Source organism: Nyctibius grandis, chromosome 1 (assembly GCF_013368605.1).
Source record: "Nyctibius grandis isolate bNycGra1 chromosome 1, bNycGra1.pri, whole genome shotgun sequence".
NCBI classification, from domain to species: Eukaryota; Metazoa; Chordata; class Aves; order Nyctibiiformes; family Nyctibiidae; genus Nyctibius; species Nyctibius grandis.
In genome coordinates this window covers 102,302,477-102,325,272 of record NC_090658.1, presented here as the reverse complement: position 1 = coordinate 102,325,272, position 22,796 = coordinate 102,302,477, and the positions used below count along the sequence as shown (strand labels likewise).

The window sequence follows — 22,796 nt, the reverse complement described above, 5'->3', positions numbered from 1 at the left end:
TTTTTCCCCAAAACCTTTCTAACATTGTAACCACCAACAAATAAACAATATTCCAAGGAGCCATTAACCCTGGGATCATCTTCTTATTTTATAGGATTCTGAGCACATTTTCAAGAATTTTTACATAGGGAAGTGGAAACAGCTGCAAGTTCACCAGACACATGCCCTGAGTCAGTCAGTAAACATAAAATGCAAATGTAAATAAGTACAGCCCAGATGTATTTATAGCCCAGAAAAGCTGAGTATATTATTCTAGCAGACATGTCTCCAGGTCAGAAATTAGCTTATGCCCACCTGAAGCCAGGTGAAGTGAAAGGTAATACAGACATGTTCTGAATAACATGTCTCACATGTTGGTTACCGCGAAAACCTTCTCTGTACAAACCATGGTTTCTGGAGGTTATACAAAAACAGAAAATTTGGGCAAAAGTACAAACCAGCTATGCCTTTGTACAAGCCAATACAAACTGCTAAGAGTCAGAATCGAGTTGTTTATTTTTTAATTCAAAAACAACTTCTGCAGACTCTTGTAATCTATATAGCAAGAGTAACATAACATACAGGAGAAAAGCTTAACTAGTTAAATATAACTAGAACAGGATCAGAGTAACTGAAGCTAAAAATAGCCTGTTATTTCACAAAGCTAGTGCTGACCCACATTAAGGTGTTTTCCAGGCTGATGGTGTCCAGATGGGGACTGACTCCCACGCCGCTATCAGTCACACATGGTAGCGATACCACAGGTGTTTCCCACCACAGAGATGTCTGCCTTCCAGTAACGCCTGGGTCTTGGGAGACGGTGTTTCCTAGGAGCAAAAGAGAGCCCATGCTGTTTTCCACATCACTTCTGGCCTACTGGGCTGATCTCCCATCTGTAAAACCAGAAATCATTATTTTATCTCGACTTAAAAGCACAGAATAATCCGCGGACAAAACGCGCTAAGAGCTTCCTATTAGCATTAAACTTGCCAAAGAGGTTTTGCAGCCCAAGCGCGAAGGGGTTTAGGGATTAAGTCACACACCGAGCCGCGACTACTCCACGGCCGTTCAACTTCGCACTCGGGTGCTGATGCCGGAGGGCCACAGTACGCCACCCCACCTCCCACTGCCCGCATAGGGGACGGCTCCCCCGCCTCACCCCACCACCCCGCACGACGTCCCCCTCCCGCAACCCCCTTGCCCTCAGCTCCGCCGGGCGCCCTGCCCTCGGCCACCCTCCGTCCGCCGGGGAGAGACCAGCCGCAGCCGGCGGGCGTCAGCGGGGCGCCAGCCGGCCACTCCGTCCCGGGGCCGCGGGGAAGAGTCTAGAACTCGCCGCCCCGGGGGAGCCGCAGGCCGCGCCAGGCACTTCCCGGCGAAGCCGCCGGCAACGGCCAGCGGAGGATGGGGCTGTCGCGCACGGTGGCCCCGGCCCAGCCCCTGGAGGCGATCCCCGCCCGCCCATCCCGCTCTGCCTCCGCCGCGCCCCTCGCGGCCCCGCCGCTACCCACTCCATTCACTAACCGGTTCCCGCCGGCTGCCTCCGCCTCTCGGATCCCCCCCGCCTCCACCCCCGCCCAGCCTGCCAGCACCACGCCCCCGCGGCGGCCTCGCTCCCGCCCCGGACGCTCTGGCGACGCTTCTAATTGGGCGACCGCGACGCTTGTCGCTGACGTACAAAAAAGAGGGGTGGGGCCCGGGGCAGTTGCGTGGGGGGTGGTGCCGAGTGTTCCTCCTGGTGCAGCCGCGTCCGCGACGCGCCAGCCCGCAGAGCCGCCCGCAGCTGCAGCTGTATGGTCCATCCCGCCTCCGCCGCCGAACCCCCTCCGGCAGCTCCGCGGCCTCCAGCGCCTCTGCCTCCTCCTGGTTCTGCTCCTTCTGCCCCCGGCGGTGGCGCCCGCACCCCGGCTGTATGATCAGGCTACAGTCTTCAATGAGTAACCATATTCCTGTGAGTGCCACCCACGTCCCCCACCCCAGCCCGCCTGCCTCGGCCCCTCGCCCTGCGCGCCCCGCCGGCTGCCCGCCTGTGCGCGGCTCCCGCGCCTTTCCTCCTCCCCTTCCTCCCCTCCGTCTCCTCCATGTTGTCTCTTTGTTCTGTTGCCCGGGCCACGTCGGCTCCGGGCGGCTTTTCGCAGCTCCGGGCTGCGGCTCCTCTCGGGAGGGCCGCAGGAGAGCCGAGCCAGCCTGGCTGCGGCGCGGCTCGGCCTTCTTCCCGCCCCCGGCGCCCCTGTCCTCCTGCTCCCGCCTGCCGATGCCCCTTTCCCGTCCTCTGCTGGGAGAGAAGGAGGGGGCGATCTGTCCGCGGCTCTCGAGTGGCCCTGCCTGGGCACAAAGCCGCTTTGTGAGCCTGGCTGCCGCCGGCCCCGCCCGCCGGCCCGGCGTACTCCCGCCGGTGTCTGTCTGGCGGCGTCTGTCGGGCCAGGCCAGGGCGGGCGGCCCTGCAGCCGGAGCTCCCGCACCCCTGGGCCGTGTTAGGCCGGCAGCGTGGAGGCGGCGGGGGCCGGGAGCCCTCTGCCGGGGGAAGGCCGGGGCCGGGCGGTGCCTCCGGGGGACAAGATGGCTCCACGTCGGGAGCCTGATCGAAGCGTGATGCGAACCCGTGACCGGCGCGGCTAGGGCGACGGCCCGGCCCGCGGAGCGCGGCCGGGGCAGCGTCCCGTCGCCGGGGAGAGATAGGCGCGCCGGGAGCCCGGCGCCGCGGGGCTGAGGGCGGCCGGAGCCCGGGGCTTGCCCGACAAGCCGGGGCTTGCCCGTGGGCGCCCGCCAGCCAGGTGGCGCGGCGGGGAGCGCGGGGGCTGAGGGCGGGGAGTGCGGCCGGGCCGCGGCGCTGGCGGCTGGCTGCCTGGCTGGGGCGGCCGGCGCTCGGCCCCCGCCGCGGCCCCACGTGCGCGGCCGCCGCCGGGGCGAGGGCGAAGGCGGCCGAGCGGCTGCTTTGTCTGCGGCGTCCTGGGGTGGAGTGAGAACCGGCTGCGACCGAGGATGTGAATCCTTTCCAAAATGAGCTGTGTGTAGCAGAGGTTGGGGTATGGCCGAACTCACGTAAGCAGGCGAACTTACGAACGCCTTGTTCGGCCTGGGCTTTTAGATGGCTCCCCAGAGAGAGGAAGAGTCCGCAGAGGAGTCATTTCAGTACACGTTGAGGTGAATGTTACTGTAACAGTCTTCTGGTGATGCTCACGAATGCAGTCAAATTGTCTTCATTTTGACCGAACCTGCTTTCAAGACCTTGCCATCTGGCTTTTCAAGGAAGGCATTTCCTTCTGGAGGTGGATCCTAATTCAGCGTCAGAGGTTTTCGCTTTCCTCATATGCTTGCCTTTTTTTTTTTTTTATACTCTCCTAGTAATCTCGGTGTCTGTGCTGCCTAACATCTGTGACCACAGAGCACAGTGTGTGTTAAAGCACAAACAACGCAAGGCTTGCTGGTGGTAGTACGCCCTCCAAAAGTAGTGAAGCAAGAAAGACAAAACACTGTCAAAATCAAGTAACTATCATATGATAATAGTAGAAACAGGATTAGTGGTGGTGATGCGCAGGTCTTGGTTGCTGTCTGGTAGCCAGCTACGCACATAGGAGCTGACAAACGCACAGTCTTTGTGGCACGAGCGTCCTGTGATTCTGGTGTTTCTTATTGCTGCTGGAGTCAACTTCCAGTATGTCTACCTGCATCTGCAGTCTCCAAAGCAGTGACTCAGAAGTCTGAACAGTGTCTCCTTGTAATCTCATAAAACTGTCAAATCAAAAAAACCTGAAGATGGCACTTAAACGTCAACTCTTATTATTCCACTGATGGAACAGCAAAGGGTTTTGAAATTGTCTTACAGGATCAATCATTTCAAGGGGAAAATGTGGAAGAGGCAATGGAGAAATTGCACAGCCACGGGAGGAAATGTGAGACTGAGAAAGAAAAATGAGTGACAGGCGTAGCAGAAGCCAAGGGAGAAGGATGTCATTGTCTTGCCGAAAGTAAATGTGTCAGTAAGGCAGTAAATAAATAGAATTTAGCCTTATCTACTAAGTTCTATCTTGTGAAACCTTCCTGTTCTGACAGAACACATGCCACGTAGGAATGCTGGATCTGTCCCAATGTGTAGGCTGACAGTAAGTCATCACTTCTTCTCTTAAAGATTAACCAGAATGCCCAGATCAGGGCATTACTGAATTCTAAACTAGTAACACATTGTCACCTTATATTTAAAAAATTAAAACTCACACTGTTGGATCAATACAAGAGGTACCTCTGTGTTAAAAGTAAGTCCATAACTCCTTACAGCTTTCTTCACAGGCGCAGCTTCTTATTTGGCACTCATACGTTTATTAGACTCGATAAAATACAGCAATAACTGTCTTAACATGAGAAGTTTAGCATATACATGCAATTGCTTAAAATGTAATGGAATCATTTTTGAGGACAACAAGATTTATGTAGTTTGCTATTGAAGGGACAGTGTTAAGTCATTTTGAGACTATTTGCTTTCAGAAACTAAAAAAGAGGATGCATTAGACAAGGGGGTCGAATGGTTTCTGTGATGTCTTATTTTCCCCAATATCTTTTTTGCATGTTTTTTTTTTTCATGGTCCAAGCAGAAGAGCCAGGAAGACAGTCACATGGCCTCAGTTTCATCATCTCTGAAAGCTGCATTGACTTGTTATACAGGAAGTTTTGAGATAATTTTTTCTTCCCCCTGAAGTGAATACTTGAACCACAAGAAACATCCTTCCTGCACAGAGCATGTCGTAACAAATTTATGATAAACCTTTGGCATCTTCTGTCTGTGATGCATGAGTATTTTCTTAGGTCATGGGTCACTTTCTCATGTCCAAAATGGGTAGCGTTATCACTGTGGATATCATAATAGATAGGATAGGAGGTGCGTCATAGGTAGGAGGTGGGTCTTGTCAACAATACCTGATGAAGGTGTGCCTCTGCCTGGTGTAATGGCTCTGCAGTTTGTACCGCTTACCCTCACACTCCTCCTTGTCTGCTTTAGCAGTTGCTACTTAAGCCTTGAGTAGTAAGAGAAAGTCAGGGGTATTTGTCCGTCTGTCCTTCAGTAACTTTTTGTCAGGTAACGGGTTAGAACAATGAAATTACTTGCAGGTGTTCTTAAATTGTAATGAAATGTAGTTTATTTTAGTTTGCTAGTTTTGATCTGTGGTTTCAGTAAGTGAGAGTGTGTCAGGTCTTGACTTCAGTGAATGTGATCCCACATAGTTGATTCTAGGTATAAATGTTCCTGGTCTGTGAGCAGGTGGATTGAGCAACTGAACAGTCTTGGGCGTCTTCTGAAGGTAGAGTGAAGTATCATGTAACTCTGTAAACAAGTGCTTTTGTTTGCGTGCTTCTCAAGGTGCTACCGAGTTGTGAACAAGAATGTCAACAATATGGGATAACCTTACACCTCTCTGCTTTCCACATATCGGTAACAGTCTAATAGATTACTTTCATAAGCAGCTTTTGCCAGACAAGTGTTTGTTTCAAAAGCAGAATTAACATACATGTGAATCTGCTTGTCAGTGAAGACAGATACTTTAGCTTTCTGTCCCAAAGAAGGGCATGAATTAAAACTTTGATTTTCAAGATGTCTTCCTCTTGCTTGAATAAACTATTCTCTAAATTCTCCTAGTATAAATGATAGTACATGGTGCAATCATAATTAACATAACTTTATCCCATATTGGACAGATAGATGTCCTGTCTTTAATAGATGAATAGGATAGATGTCCTGTCCTTAATAGATGGTCCTGGCATATTAACCTTAGTTTTGTTTTCCAAGTTTATTTTGATGGATCAAACAGTCTAAATGTTTGGCTTTCTGTTACTAATAGAAACTGCTGCTTCTGTTTCCAAAGCCCTTCAGTGTTAATTTTCTTCAAGGAAAACTCACATGTAAACTGAAAAGAATATGCTGGAGTACTCAACTTAATGGTATAAACAATGAGTTAAAAAAACTTCTACATGCAGTACTAAGCGTTCGAGTTTCACTTACCAAGCCTTATGCTTTTGTGCACTGTCTTGACTTTTTTGATGGCTTACCTACCAAGTAGTTAAGTGGCTGAGACAATGCAGTAATTTTAAAGCTGTATTTCCAAGCTTCTTGAAAATTGCTCACATCATTTAAGTTTCCCCTAAGCCCAAGGTGATTGTAATTTTTACAATGCTATTTTTATAGCTGTTTTCTTATCTTCCAGGTCTTTTTGCTGAAGATGGGTGAAGCCTTGTACTCTGGCTTAGTGCCATAACACAAACAGCATGCCAATGTACTAGTCTTTAATTTTCATTTGGCTCCAGGAACAGAACTAAACTAGGTTGGCAAAGCTGCCTTAGGACAGTACAGCATGTTGCTGCCTTAAGGAGTTGGTCTGCATGTGGAGCTTTCTGGCTAGCAATGGTGAGAAGTGATGGCATTCACATCAAAGGGAAATATAAGCTTTGCTCCTTTATAATGTGGCAGCAGCAGTTGCCAAGGCAAACAGTGAGACTCAAATACATGCTTGGTTAGGTCCTTAGTTGTGTGAGTTAGTAAGGTGCTGATGTGTCTAATTGCTAACTGTTAAGTCAGTATTAACAAAATGAATTCATTTGTAGGGGTTAATTACACATAGAACTCAAACTTAACGTTGCGTAATGTAGTTGCTTCAACTTTGCATAAGAACTTGAACTATGCACCCAGTTTCTAGATGTGATTAACAATCTGCCTTTAAAAAGTAGGATTTATTACTTAACTAATGTTTTGCTGCCTGCCCTCCTCGTTACCCTCATGATGAGTTTGTCTGGTATTATTAGGACTTCTAGTTTCACACTAAGGGCAGCCTGCCTACCAGGCTGGATGAATCCTCATTACTGCTTACTTCCCACCTGCCCTGGGTATGGGGTCATGTTAATTGTTTCCAATTACTCTACGTTCTTCCCCCCTCCCCCCCCCCCCAAGACTGAAAGGTCTTGTCTTTACCCTAGTGACCCCATTCTGTCTCCTCACTTGCTCACTTGCATGCTTTTCTGTTTCTGGCAGCCTTCACTCCCTCATCCTCTACCAGGGAAAAGGACCGGCTGTGATTCCTCTTTGCCCTCTTAAGAATAGATAAACATGAGATCTGCCAGTGCATGCAAAAAGCAGTACAAGACCTTGTGCAGCTGTATCTGCTTAAAGCTGTCCTGTCCATTTTTGCTGTTCTGCTTCTTAAACTAATTTAAAGTGACTTTAAATGAGCTGTCTTCGGTTCTTTTTTTCAGTTGCTATTTTAGGTGTTCCCTAGGTCTGGTCCTAGGAGTCTTTTTAATGCACACCTACCTTCTTCTGCTAGGGCTTGGCTGGTGTGTCAGATGACAGTTCTTGGAGTTCTTCCGAGTCTGAATTCTCCTGGTTCCTGTTACTCCGTTGGCCTTTGACTTCAGAGGATCCTTCTTACTTCTTTTTCATGCCTATTATATTTAGAGTTCTTGCTGTCCCTCAAGTTATCACAAATAAAAACTGAAATAGTTTTTTGCAAGTAACTGGCAAAACTTAATCCTACAGTCTTTACACAAATGGTGATGGTGGTGTCTCTGGAGTGGCAGCAAAGTGCATGTGACATTGTCCTATTAGTTTTTTCTGCTAAGTTCTTTCTCGTATTTGTTAGCAGGTTTGGTTTTGTTTGTTTTTTGTTTTTTTTTTTTTCAACCCGTGCCTGTTTTTAAGGTGCATCTTTAAAACTTCTTGCCAAGAAGCTGTCTGAAAAGGATGCCTGGAGGTGTTTGGTCTGCTTTTGCTAAAGGTTCTTTGTAAGGTTGTGTGATGCAGCTCTACCTATCTGCTACAGTCCAATCTCTTCATGATTTTTATCTACTCTGTTAGTACTGCTCTGTTACTGAACTTCCTCTTCTCCGTGCTTATGAATGGAGCAAAGCCATGGTTCTAGCACATAAAACATTGTTCAAATTCTTTAAATTGTAGTTCACTTTAAGAATTCCTGTACTGCTAAGATACGTATATGACCTTTAAAGGTCCCATCCAACGCAAACTATTCTATGATTCTATACCTCTTAGAAAACTCAACAATTATTAGGCTATTGATCTGTTGTGACTTCTGCTTAATACTAATCGTTGTTAAAATAGAGTCACCGTAGTCTTATGATACATGGTTTAGTGCCTGCAGTGGAGCCTTGGTCTGACTCCAAATCCTAGATGGCAGTTAGCAACCATGACTTATTTGCACATAGATTTTTCTTCCTGCACTTTGGTAAAGTATATTAAGGCATTGGCTATTATCAGAACTTATTGTACAGCTGTCTTTAGGACCTAATCTTTTAAATTTACTTTCTCGTAGTTGGGAAGCTTTTCAGCACAGGCTGCTTCTTTCACAGTCCTTTGAATGGAAAGGTTTGCGTGTAGAGCACTGAAATACTGTCTCTTCTCCTTATTTTCTCATGTACAGTTGCCCTGATTGTATCCGTGGATGAGCTGGTTTGTAGTTTAAAAAAAAACCTGAACATGGGTGCAATGAAGTTACATCTTCTGTTTGCTAGAAACTAGATCTATGAAGGCAAAGAACTGATACTACTGTGTCCCAGCCAGCAAAAAGAAAAAAATTTAAAAATGACATTTTTAAGAAAGTAAGTCTGGGATAGCAATTCTGTAACACTGCATGCTAAGCTAATCTATTTCCAAAGTGTCTTGGGCAGTATTTTGTTTGGGCATAGAAATACATAGATGCCTTCCAATGCTTGGAGTTGACTGGCTAACATAAGTCATTTTTTTCTGCTAAATAGTTGTAGGATCAGTGATGTTTCTCTCTAGTACCTGAGTGTATTTAGTGGGCATTTGGTTCAGCTTGTACCTTTTGGGAAACAAAACTTCTCTCTTCTTCCTTTCTGTTCCCTAGGCAGGTATCGTCAGCAGCACTGGTACTGGGGCTGGGCACAAAAGTAATTCCTCTGCTGTAAGGTTCCACAGTGCATAAATGCATATATTCTTGGTTTATTTGCATAGCAATATCTGCAAATGAGTACACAACTCAGAGCAGTTCATCAGCTATCTACTTCCTGGTTGTGCATGTTGCAGTAATTTTATAAGTAAACATAACCGTAGCAAAATAGCACACCACTGGGCAGGAATGAACTTGCCTATGTATGTTTTTAGCTAGACTGTTACTTGGTATATTAATAAAGTCATGGTGTAAAAAGGCAGTTAAAGGCAGATGAAGGTTGCTGTGTGTCTTCAGCCTTTATTATGTGAAATGTTCCTTAGTTTAGAAATCTGTGTGCCTTGAAAGTCTCAAAGTATGTTCAAAAGCTCGCGTTGTTTCATTAGGCCACAAAGACTGCGTTTGCTTTCAAGGCCTCCTGTTTGAGACAGGTGGATTTAGATGCCTTTTTTTTTTTTTTTTTTACTGGCTGCTCTGTATGTGAATTAATGATGCTTACATGCAAAATAAGTATTTAGCCTTTAAGACAAGTGATTCTGCGTCTATGTAGAAGCTGGTAGTTTTGTTTAAACACTAGAAATTGCTTGATGCTCAGCTTGAATATTCAAGGAATCTCATCCTTGCCTTCATGGGACTACTTAAGGTCAGTGTACCTTTAGCAGGTGTTGTGGTGTCTCTCAATTCAGAATGGAACATACAGTTGTATGGGTATCCTGGAAAAACTATGCTTCATATAAATACCGGGATTCTTAAAACTTGGTTTCTTGTTGCTATGTTTAGCATATTTGAATTGTTATTTTAATACATTTCAATTTTTGGTAGTGAAACAACTCTATACGGAAACTTTGTATTAAGTAAATGTGGGGTTTTTTTTAAGTAATCCTTGCTAAGAAAGGTAACAGGATTCTTATGGAGACCTAAATCTTGGATTAAAAAATAAACCTTGTGAAACTGCTTAGTTGCTTTGGTTTTGGTTTTTTCATTTTATAATGCTTGGTGTCTTCAAAATAACCTTGCTTCGCCTATGCTCATTATGCTTTTTTTTCCCCCCTCTCTCTTTACAGCAGTTCTGTGGTGTTCTTGGTCACACATTTATGGAGTTTCTGAAGGGCAGTGGAGACTACTGCCAGGCACAGCACGACCTCTATGCAGACAAGTGAACTGTAGAAATCCATTACTACTCCACCAAGAAGCCCCCTAAGAGTGGTTGACCAGGATAAGAAGTATTGAATTGAAATTGGCAGAGCATTTAACAACAGAATTCAGACCTGGATGGGGTAAACCTCAGTGCACTGCCTTTCTTTTGCCTCAGTATTACTGGATTGAAGAATTGCTGCTTCTTGTTAGGAGGTTCATTTCATTTCCCATTGCTCCCAACTTCATACTTCCAAGCACTGAGAATTTCACGTGGAATATAGTGAAGTAGACTTCAGTTTCTCTACATCACTTCTGTATTAGAATTTTTTTTTTTAATCCTTTCATAATCTTGTTGCATGTTTAACTAAATCAATATGGCCCGAATGAACCGCCCAGCTCCTGTGGAAATCACCTACAAGAACATGAGATTCCTAATCACACACAATCCAACCAATGCAACCTTAAACAAATTTATAGAGGTAAGGCCTCTTACTGCTGTGTTTTTTTAATGCCTGAACAGCATGCTGTGTTAACAATTTCCTTCTTTACTAGCTCATGGCAGCTGTGGAAGCCACATGAAGAGGTACTGAGACTGTTCGTATATTGACTTTTTTCAAATACTCATGCCATGCTTCAAAGACTTATAGACAAATCTATTCAGATATACTTTGGCCTACACAAAAACATCCTTCGAAAAGTGAAGCAAAGAAATAATTATACTGTCTAGTACACTGTACATTAAGTAGATTGTTTAGATCTGAAAACAGGAATTAATCTGGCAGAGTTATGCATAGAACAATAGAAAGATCTGCTAGTGGTAGGAACTCAGATTTGGATTCATCTAAAGCGGTGTAACATTTCCTTGCACCTATTGCATAGTGAATAAAAAGAGAATAATTCACTATACATTGTGAATCAGAACCTCAGGAACAAATAACAGGATTGCAATATGCTTTCACTGCCTATCTCCCTTCAGTATTAGCAGATCATGGCTCTAGTGTAGCTTAAGAGAATCCTCTGAGTGTCATAATGTCTACTTGAGTGAAATTTGTGGCGGTAGGCTTGCTCTGCATCCAGGGCTGCTGAAGCTACTTTAAGTGTTTTGGTACATGCTGAAATTGTTTACTGACTAAAGCCAGGTGGCTTGGCCTATATTGCTAGTATCTGAATTTATCATCTAATCGTCTAGCATGTTGGAGCTATAAAGTGCACGGTTAAGTGTGTGCATGTATGCTAACAATAGGTTCCTCTGACATTACCTCCTGGTAAGGTCTGAGTTTGTAATGCAGTCCCTCACTAGCAAGATTTTAGGTGTATTATACCTCTATTTTGCGTTCAGTGTGGGATAATTTACAAAAAACATAGTGAGATAACATTTGCTTGCCTTCATACTCTCACAACTAGGTAAAGTATGCTTAGGCTATGCTTCAGTCATTACCATGACATATACAGTGTGAATGATGGGTTGTTGCAAGGAGAATTAAGAGTGGGTGTTTTTTGGGTTTTTTTTGTTTTGTTTTAAATAAATGGAGGTTAATAGCAAAATGGAAAGTTAATTTTTGTTATCCTCTAGTTATGATAACTCAGGAACTGGAACAAGTTATTGTCCTGTGCTCATAATTCTTATCAGTAAGAGGTGATACAAACGTGTTTTAAGTAGAGGGAGAGAAGGGGAGGATCTAAACCTCACTTGGAATCCTTTTAGTGAAGTATGTAGCTTTGCAAACCGCGAAACTTCCTGTTCCTTTAAAAGGGATAATCTCTTTGAGATGGAGTACTTACTTCATCAGTGTTTATCTGGATTTGATTTTTAAAAGAAAAAAGTCTGATCCAACACAAGAAAACTTAATCTTCAGAAATGTTCACAGAAGATCTCAAAGGCATCTGGCATTAGCACACACAAGTTTTCAGTTATTTCGGCTTTCTGTGTTCTTTACAAGGTGACAAGCATTTGTGCAAGTTTACTTACTAAAACTTTTGGAATGAGTTAATACGCTAACTTATTGAGAAAATTAAATGGTAAGTGAAATCAGTTTACTCCTAAAGCAGGCGGCTTTTTTTTTTCCTCACTCCCTAGGAACTTAAGAAATACGGTGTTACCACAGTGGTAAGAGTGTGTGAAGCTACTTACGACACTGCTCCGGTGGAAAAAGAAGGCATTCAGGTTTTGGTAAGTAGTGTAGAAACAGAGTTTAAGACCAGCCCACTCACCCCCCTTCTCCCCCCAAAAAAATTTTCTTTTGACACCACCTTACTAACTCTGCACGTGTATTCCATCAGCTGATGGGGGAAAAGCTGTACAGACATCTTCTCTTGTCAGGAAAAAAAATCCAGTTTAGAGCAAAATCATTTGCTCAATGAAAATGGATCGAATGGAATATATTCCTAATATTGCTATAGTTGTACTGTTAGAAAACCATAAGTTTGAGTGGTTCCCTTAGCTGTCAGCTCTTTTGTCCATTGTGTACCCTACTTTTTTTTGTATGCACACAGGATACAAGCATAGTTCTATCTTTATGTATTTATGTACATCATGCTATATTCTAGGATTGGCCCTTTGATGACGGTGCTCCACCATCCAACCAGATTGTTGATGATTGGCTAAACCTCCTTAAAGTTAAATTTCGTGAAGAACCTGGTTGTTGTATTGCTGTACACTGTGTTGCTGGTCTTGGAAGGTAGGTAAAGTTGTAAAGATCTGTTGAGTTGCCATCCCCGGTCAGACTTGCTACAATTTTATGTTTGAGGCAAATGTAAAATAGTCACGTATCCAGTATTGGAATGACCTCACACTTAAAAGTAGCTCAGATGACAGGAAACTGTTGTATGTATATATTAGACATAAATGCCTTTTAGTCAACAGATTATGCTATTATCACAGTTCTTGCACAGAAACTACTGAATGAAGTAAACTAATATATTCTTGTACCAAGCATATTGATGAGTGTCCCATTGATATTTTTTGTCTTGCTAAGTCTTCATCCCTATTTCAGCAGTATTGCCAGTCTCCTTGTACCAAGGGTATTGTAACCATTAGCCACAAACAAGTGGGGTGTTCTGGCACATCAAGACCAACCTTAGTCCCTGTTGGAGGATGAAAAGTGTGCTCTGAAGTCCCAAAGCTCTGTTTCTGTCGTAATTTCTAACACTAAGCCTCAAAATCTTTATGGATAATGCTAACTGTTCTTCTCTTGGCCCTGTTCCCTCTGTCTGCTGCCACTATCTTAAATACAATTCTAACAGTTGTGAGAACATAATGGTTTTGCTGCTGTTCTAGACTACCTGGGAATAGATCTGTTCAAAAAAACAGTTGCCATATTCTAGCCATGTGTTTCAGCATTTCCAATATAAAATGGAGGTTTCTGGTCTTGCTGTCCATAAGCCTCACATATCTACTGTTTGCATTATGGCTTCACACGTAACAAAGTTGACTGTAGTGGTGAATGCTACAAAAACAAGTCCTCGTCAACTGCTTACAGTGATACCTGTTGGGTTTTTTCCTCAAAATTGGGCAGTTAGCTAGTTGAAAAGATCCTAGCTTTTTATCATGTAAAGGTTTTTTAAATCCCTGAACATACAAAACCACTTAAGCTTGCTACTAGATGCGCAAGTCTGTTGCTAGTGTGTGGCATGGGGTTTTGTCTTGTTGGTGTGGGGTGTTTTTTTTTGAGCCATAAATTGCTAATGTATTTGAGTTTGATTTGTGTCAAGCTTTCCTAACTGAAAACTGTATTCTGTCAGATGAAGAATACTGTGGCAAGCAAGGAAATCCTCGGGGGTGGGCAGCAGCCTGTGGATTGCATCTGTTCCTAAAACTCGTGATACTAGTTCTAGGACTTGTCAGTTCTTACTGGACCTAACCTCTCCTGATTTCTGCTTTGGGCTCCTGACTGCTTCTAAGGATGCTTGTTTGTGGGAATAGAAACCCACGTGCAACTCTTCCCCAGAATTAACTGGCTTTGAAACAAATGGGTAGAGATACTTGCATTTTATTCCTGCTGTCCTCTCCTATACCTAAAGTGAAATAAAGCTAAGGTTGACCACAGTTAATTTAAACCTATTTCTTAATGAGGAGGGGTTGCTCGAAAACAGATGGTATAATGACTCAGTTAAAGTAGAAATGCCTTCTGCCTGTCTTTTTTGCTTCCCTGAGGAAGAAACATCAGATAGACACAGAAGGACAGAAAAGAGGACTGGGGAAAGTAAACTTTCTTCAAAGTATGCATTGGCAAATGCTAAACTAAGTATATATTTTTTTCTACCAGAGCTCCAGTCTTAGTTGCTCTTGCACTGATAGAATGTGGAATGAAGTATGAAGATGCAGTGCAGTTCATAAGACAGTAAGTATGAAGCTAATATCCAGCTGTTTCCAAGATTTAACACATTGATAGATCCTTAGGCATTAAAGGAAATTCTGAATGCTGTTCTTGTCTTTTACTCTTTTTTTGTAAGATATTTAGTACATCTGAATTTTTTTAACACACATGCTGCATACAGTCAGTTTTGTAGGACTTGGCCTGTGGGATGGGTATTTTCTGTTTCTGTGGAAACCAGAATCAGTAATTATTTGAGCAAATTTAAAAACAAAACCCAAAAACTCTAACTTTCAGTTAGATCTGCAGGTTTGTCTTTATTATTTGTACATATGAGAGGCAGAATACCTTTGAAATTTAGGTTCTGTCTGGTAGCTAGAGCTCTTAACACTCATTCATGTTTGTCAATCCTTTCTTCTGTGTTAGACCAAAGTGTGCTAAACAGTTCCTCCTAGTCTTTTCTGGTAGTCTGCTGAAGAAAAATATTTCCTTGGATTTATTTTTTTTATAAAAAATGTAAGTTGGATGAGAACAATTTTAGTCTCAATGCCTTAACTTTGCAGGTTTCAATTATATTTAAAAGAAGATGCAGCTCATATGAAAAAAAAAAAAGAAAATACTTCTTGCATAATTGCCAAGCCTTTAAAGAATTAAATTCGGCTTGTAAAGATTAAGATCTTTGCTTGTGTATATCAGAGGCTAAAACACTGCCTAAAATGCTATGTACTCCTTTGAGCATGTGGTCTGATGAGGTATTTGTGAAAGGAAGCTACCACCCTCTTTCCTGGCACTTAACTTTTAATTACCCTTATTTTAAGTGACCTAAAAATATTTTTCTCTGGCTGGTGATATTATTTCACTGGGCAGTAGATTAATGTTCTGTTTAAAATATTTCTTCCTCCATCTAGGAAGCGGCGTGGAGCTTTTAACAGCAAGCAACTTCTGTACTTGGAGAAATACCGCCCCAAGATGCGTCTGCGTTTTAAAGACTCCAATGGTCACAGAAATAATTGTTGTATTCAGTAAAGCTCAACAGCCTATAGTACTTCTTTGGAGTTAGAGGATGGAAACTAGAATTAAGCAGACTACATGCTAAAGACATGGGTCTGATATTTTTTAGTAGTAAACGAAGCTTCCTTAGGAGTATTTAATAGGCTAAAGGCTTAATAGAAATGCAACTTGTATGTTTAGATAAATATCCATCTGTTTGGAGACCCAGTAAATGTTTTTGCTGTACCCTGTTTGAGCTGTCTCCTCGTTCATTAATGACCAGTTCAGATATCCTTTAATCATGCCATTGAGTCTTACCCACCTAGTTTAAACTACTAAAAATTGGGGTACTAAAATAAATCAATCTGTAGAGAGATTAGGTGCCAAAATACCCAGCATATCAGCTATATGTTTTTCCTTATAAATGGGCATAGTTCTGATGACGTGGGAACTACCAGCTTGTCTGGACCTTACTATCTTTTTTTCTACAGTCATTTCAATATTGAAGAATATGGCCTCTAAGATAGTCTTGCCTGCTCACTGTGTGTTTTGTCTCCCACAATCGCACTAGAATTATCAGGATTTGCACAGTCTGTCTTTTTAATACTATGAATTACAGCAACTTTTTACCCCAGTGTCTGTACTTTTCTGTTATCCTCTCCATTTTACAAATCATTACTTTCTGGTTACTCATGTAGAAAATGTTTTAAATTGTACAGAAGCACACAAGTCTTTAATGTCTCCAGACAAAAAGCCTTACAGTAAAATTAATGTTGGCACTTCATGTGCGACTTAACAGAGGGCCTGAAAAGGTTGGGAGGGGCTATTTAATATTTCTAGTAAAATGTTGCCTTTGTCTTGTGCAGGAAGTATAGAATATGCCCTTTACTTCAGTAAGTATTTTTTTAAAATGTAGAAATGCTTTGTTATTGTAGCTAAAAAATTCTTAATCAGAAAATTTCTGAAAAATCTTGTAGTTTCTTTTACTGTACCTATTGAAAGTTGTTTACCAACTATTGCTTTGTTGAAAGTGTGATTTTTTTTTTCTTTTGTTTTTCCTCCTTGAGTTTCTGCTATGACTTGGGCAGACCTCTGTAATATTTTGTATGCCTCTCAAGCTGTGTAACTTAATATTTGGATACTTGATAATTTGTTTTATTATGTAATTGATAAAATGGTGATGTGTATTAATGTTAGTTTAACCATATATTTATACTGTCTTGGGAATGCGTGGTTATAGTTCTGTGGGAGAAATAATTTTGCCAGTGTTCACCAGCTTGTAAAATCTAGTGCGAGAGCTTAAACATTTAAATAAATACTGAAATGCACTTACGAAGTTTGCTGAAACGCTCATGACTTTTACTTATTTTTGTGTATTTTGTCAGCAAACTTGAGGTGCCTAAATTCAGAATCTATCCAGGCATCTGTTTTCTTTTTTTAAATCTGGGCCTGAATGTCCCCTTTGCTGTAATGTTTGCTGTTTGTTTTACTCATTAATAAATGTGGACAAAAATTAATAGCAGAAAGTACGGTATTTCTTCAGCTTACTTGTGACTTCCCCACTACTAAAATAGGTTACTAGCTTAGTGTTCTTGAAACTGTCTTTGCAGTAAATACAGAAGAGTATACACACATATATGTAAAACTTGGAGAACACTTGTATCAGTAGCATTAGAATTTAATTACAAAATATTATGATACAATGCTTCATTGTCAAGACTGAAGCTATGTCCAAACAGAAGCTATCTCAAAAGTTATGTGAGCTAAGACCTGTGCAAATTTGATTTTTCAGAGAGTGGTGACCAAACTTCCTGAGGAGAAGTTTGAAGATGCTGTTAGTAGCCAGCTGAGGTGGTGGTTCTTACTGGTGATCATAAGCTGAAGCCCATGTCTGCTTAAAATTAAGCTATGGTTAAACATATCTTGCCTTTCTAAACGGTGAGGTGGGATGCTATGTACAACATAAGCTTCAATGAGACTTCTGGAGAATTGCTTTTGGAAAGGTATAGCCTCATTATAAGAGCACTTTGAAATTCTATATGATGTAAAAATGCCTGAAACTGAATATAATTTAGCTTAGTCGGTAAAGTAGTAAAATAAACTCTTAACTAGTTCTGCTTTCCTTTGGAAGTTAAATTTGGTTTAAAGGGTATTTTGTTTAAAGGAATACAGCTGCTTTTGGCTGCGGAAATAAGGCCTCTTCTTTGGACGTAATTCCAAAAGTCATCAATGTTTCTATTGTCCAGATAGAGACTAGACTTTAGGAACAATTGCAAAGACAAAACCTACAAAAATTCTGTAACTTGGCAGTTCAGCGAGCTGATATAAACCATAGCATCGTTTAGCTTGGAAAGGACTTTTAAATTGAGTCCAACAGTTAACCTAATGCTGCCAAGTCCATCACTAAACCATGTCCCTAAGCACCACATCTGTAGGTCTTAAATACTTCCAGGGATGGTGACTCCACCACTTCACTGGGCAGCCTGTTCCACTGCTTGACAACCCTTTTGTGAAGAAATTTTTCCTGATACCCAATCTAAAACTCCACAGGTGCAACTTGAGGCTGTTTCCTCTGGTCCTATCACTTGCTACTTGGGAGAAGAGACTGATGCCCACCTCCCTACAACCTCCTTTCAGATAGTTGTTTAACAGAGATTAGTATCCCAACAGAGTAAAAAATATTAATTTGTTCACTCATGGAACTAAGAGGAATCTGTAAAATAGCTACCAGTAAAAAGCGTGTGAAATTTTTACTTATTTAAAATCATTAGTGCAATTTCTGTACATACGTTGGATTTTGCTGTGTCTCCGCAGGATTCACACAGGTAGGGAGGGCTGTGGTTAGGTTAAGAACTCTAACATGTTAGTGATGGGAGTTTGGTCCTTTGAACTCGTTAAACTTGAGGCTGGGCTTTGGTTGATTTCAGTAAACTGAGATTTCTAAAGAGGAAAAACTTTTGCCTAATGCGTGTGTGTCTGTTTAAAGCAAAGGTCAAGTCAACTTCTGAACTGTTTCTACATTTAGACATAAATACCTAAGGAACAGAAAATGTCTCTTCCTCTTTTGTCTAACAACTCTGGTAGGTTTTAGGGACTAAAATGTTGACCATATTTGAAATGTGAAGATAAGATAGCAGATGGAAGTACATAAAGCAAGTTAAATAAAGTTCTATGTAATTTATATGAATTTACAAATAAAAGGGAAGAAAAACTTAAATGGAATTACTGTTATCTTCACTTAAGGCTAAAGCCCTGCATGGAAGACAGTCTATACTGTTAAATCTAATTTTAGATGCTTATGTATATAACTGCATTGTCCTTACTTCAGGAGTTACATTGTGGCAGTACTAAATTACATGATAGCACATTTTTGTCTACTAGACTCTGTCTTGTGCTGTGGACCTAATCGCTTGGGTGAGTATGGTTTGTAAATGGTGCTAGTATTTATAGGATTCCTTAGCATGTAGCAGAAGTTAAATATGGGAAATAGGGGGAGAAGGAGAGCATGATCTTGCAATTATTGCAGCAGCAAACTGATGGGTTCTCTATATTGTTCTGTCACGTAATCCCTAAATAATGCTGAGGAAAGATAGTCAAACAAGATGTTCTATAACTGGATATCCAAAATCAAGTATAAAGTTAAATGTGATTCTCTTGAATGTGACTCTCGGAAGTGCTAAGCAGTCTTTTTTCAACTGAATTCTGTAAAAACTGTACTTATATATATATATGAAATTATGTAGTACTACATATTTCTGAACAGTCTTGAAGCATTTCAGACTTGCGTACTCAAAACCAGTTAATACTTCTGATTGTTAATCTCCCTGGTCTTCAGTTCTCCATGTATAAAAATCCAATCATTCTAGACCTCACATAAGGAGAGCAGCTGTGGAGGTAAGCAGTAATTTCTCAAGTAATCAGACCCATCTGTAATATTCCATAAGAACCAGCAGGAAAATGTGGAATTCTGAATTGAGTACAAATTCTAGGTTAGACTTAAGTTCTTCTTTGGCCATAAGAAAAGTAGTAAAGTGCTGCTCATTCATCTGAGCATTGTTCATCCTTGCAAGTGACATGGGGGGAAAAGCTTGTGTAATTAGGTATTTGTATTTGAGAGGGCCAGACTAAGGTTTCATAGATGACCTTACCTGTATGATTTTTAAGCTTCTGAATGCTTGACGGTGCAGCATTAATAATACTGTGCAACACAATTTAAATAGTTACTGAGAGGTAGTATTCAAAATAATATTTTAGATTTGGGATTTTGCTGTATCATTAAGCAAGTATTTTCTGTAACTATGGGGGAGGTTGTCAAACTGGAGATCAGTAATCTATTTGGAACAATGTTATCATCTTATTTATGTAATCCCTACTGAGGTTATCATCACTGTAATAAAAAGTAATTCTAATTTGCCAGTTGAATTCAAATCTTAAAATCAGGCTGAAATTTGTTGTGTTTTTTTAATAGCTGGGAGGGACTCATCTAAACAAATACGGACTTCTATATGTGAGTAGAGGCTTCTCTTATACTCAGTGTAAGGGATTTTGCACTTGTCAGGCAACTAACCATATGCTAAAAGAGATAGCTAAAATAGGTTAGATAAAAAGCTCTCTAAAGGTGAGAGCACAGTCTGTAAAGGGAGCATGGGACAACAAATTCAGTTTGCATGTTGATACCTACAGGTAGTTGTAATAAATGTCACTTAACTCGTCTAAGTGCAATAGTTCAAACTATCAGCTAGTATTAGGTATTTCTCTCAATATACCCTGCTCTTAATGTGTAATAAACATTGACAATTATAACCTGATTTGATTTTTATTGATATGGATTCATGCTACAGGTAACCACAGCAAGCCTTATTAGGTATTATTTTCCTCTTGATGATCACCTGCATGAACGCTGTTAATTTGGACAGATATTGTTCTAACGCATTCTGTCCTCAGTACATTGATAATTCATTATCTCAATAACACCACTAGTTACTTATCGGTGGAAAACATCTTTGTGAGGTAATAGTGGTTAAATAGTGATCTGACAAGAAATGATAAGGACAGTGCCAGAAGATCAAGTTGCCTGCTTCAATTTCTGATTCAAATGAGAACTCTTTCAAAGCGTAGCTGAAGAAAACCAGGAACCACAGTGTTTAGATAAATGGGAATGCTCAACATAGAAATACTCAAGTAGTAGAAGGCATTCAGTCTCAACGCTACACGTAACCTGTGTCAGTGTAACAAAACCTAAATAAGTATGTGGAAAGGGTATTTTCTAGTGGGCTGCAGTCTTAATTCCACTTTATTGGTGGAATAACAGCAGTAGCAGATCCTTACTTACCCTTCATATAAAACTGCACATGACAATACTTTGTCAGCAAGTTTCACAGATGCTTGTTCTGAAGAAGACAGAACTTGAATTACATTTGGGCTTTGGAGGAGAAATAATTGAAGGCAATAAACTCTTTTTCCCAATCCACAAGACCATAGTTATGATACTGATCTGAACAGGACAGTGATGCTTCAGCATTGTCACACACTTCATTCGCTGGCACTAATAGGAGGCTGCACACTACTTAGTTTGCCTTCTTCAATTCCCCAGTAAATCTGTGCATCACAAGGTAGGGCATGCAACCCCTGAACTTTAACATTTCAATTCAACTCTACAACAACTGTCAATTCATCCTAATAAAAGCACATAAAGGCAATGAGGGCATAGCAGATCTGCAAAACCGTGAAGGGGTTCCCTTATACTGCAGGTACAATCATCCCTTTAAGATTGATATACAAGGTTTTCTACATTAACACATACACCCCTGTCCCAGGGATGGGCTACCCTACTCTCCTCTCCACCATTTGTATGGCAGGATTCTCACTTCTCCCTTCCTTTTAACAGGCAGTTCCTTGTAGGATGCTACAGAGGATGGATACCTGGCAGGAGCCACGGAGCCTTGATGCTCTCAGGCACTGCCTTGGGTCTCCCCACATGGAGTGTCTCTGCATCATGTCTTTAGCCAGTTGGGATTAATTTGGCTAATGGGCAGGCTTTTATTTTTCTAGGCAGACACTTGGTGGCCATTTCCCATTTTAATCTAATCAGTCAGACAATTTTATAATAATCCGATCACTTTGTGTTGTTAAGGAGGCTATCCTTCTGCTGCAGAGCGTGCAAACTTCCCCACATTTGTGTTTAATCACAAACCTGACTTGAGCTTTTCTACTTCTCTCATTCTCAGGCTTCATTCAGATGTCTGATCTCAGTTAGCTCTTTGCTGTATAAGGCTTGTTTCATGCCTTGAGAGTGTTGACCTCACAAGTTCTTGACTTCCTTATTTTGTTCCTGTTTTCCCTGTCCAGAAATGCTTGGTAATTTCTATTTCACTTGTCTCACACCAACTTCAGCCAGCTCCAACGGTACCTTTTCATGCACCCCATCTGGTCCAGCTGGCTTAATTGCTCCTAAAATCCATCTTTCTCTATTGTGTCTCAGTGTTGAATAAGAAGACAAAGGCTACAAAGTTTATGGAAATAAGGATGTAGAATGAGAATATCTCACATGGAAGCAATCCCAGAGAGCTTCATATTTTCTAGTTGTAGAGACTGGAAAATGCCAATGTCCAAAATTGGAAATCACATTTCAAGTTCAGAGGCAAGAGGTGCTGATCTCTTCTCCCTGGTATTCAGTGACAGGATGTGTGGGAATGTTTCAAAGCTGTGCCAAGGGGAGCTTTAGACTGGACGGAAGCATTTCTTTACCAAGAGGACGGTCAAACACTGGAACAGGCTTCCTAGAGAGGTGGTCAATGTTCCAAGCCTGTCAGTGTTTAAGACGCATCTGGACAATGCTTTAACTTTTTGGCCAGCCCTGCAGTGGTCAGGCAGTTGGACTAGATGATCGTTGTAGGTCCCTTCCAACTGAAATATTCTATTCTATTCTATTCTATTCTATTCTATTCTATTCTATTCTATTCTATTCTATTCTATATTATTCCATTTGTTTACTGTGCCAAAGTCAAAGTCAGGCACCCAGGGGCACAGTTTTTTGTGTCTATTGTAGCTAAGGGTGGGATTGAACCATGCAACTGCAGTTGTCTCCCTACATACCCAACCTCCCTCCCTGAGGAATGCTGGGAACAGAGGCCTGTCTGTGTCGGCAGGACACCAAGGCAAGGCACGGATTTACTGCAGAGCTGAGTGGTTCACAGCCAGCATCCCCATGAGCACTCCACATCATATAATGTTTGTGATGCACAGCTATGGAGGTTCCTCCTCATTCAGACTGCAAATATATTACTGTATAGCCGGAGGTTAGCAAGTTCAGTATCTATATATAAGACTGGGGAACAACATGAGTAGGGCAGCTTTGGGCCTGTGATAATAACAAATTCTGAGGGGAAAAAAATAGGTGGAATAAAATGCAGAATGGATTTTCCAGAGGTTCTGATGCCACACTAGGAATTTGTTAGTTAAACTGGAGAAG

At 41.7% G+C, this 22,796-nt stretch overlaps 2 protein-coding genes across 2 annotated transcripts; both read left to right on the top strand.

Annotated features, from left to right (window-relative positions):
* Positions 1-1,706: 1,706 nt before the first annotated feature.
* Positions 1,707-10,045, top strand: LOC137668568 (uncharacterized). Its single transcript, XM_068410194.1, has 2 exons — positions 1,707-1,930; positions 9,950-10,045. The coding sequence occupies exons 1-2, from the start codon at positions 1,892-1,894 to the stop codon at positions 10,043-10,045; spliced, it is 135 nt and encodes a 44-aa protein (XP_068266295.1). The 5' UTR covers positions 1,707-1,891.
* A 335-nt stretch (positions 10,046-10,380) lies between these two features.
* Positions 10,381-16,851, top strand: PTP4A1 (protein tyrosine phosphatase 4A1). The gene is made up of 5 exons (XM_068410182.1): positions 10,381-10,501; positions 12,100-12,192; positions 12,570-12,700; positions 14,288-14,362; positions 15,244-16,851. The coding sequence occupies exons 1-5, from the start codon at positions 10,397-10,399 to the stop codon at positions 15,359-15,361; spliced, it is 522 nt and encodes a 173-aa protein (XP_068266283.1). The 5' UTR covers positions 10,381-10,396; the 3' UTR covers positions 15,362-16,851.
* Positions 16,852-22,796: the final 5,945 nt, after the last annotated feature.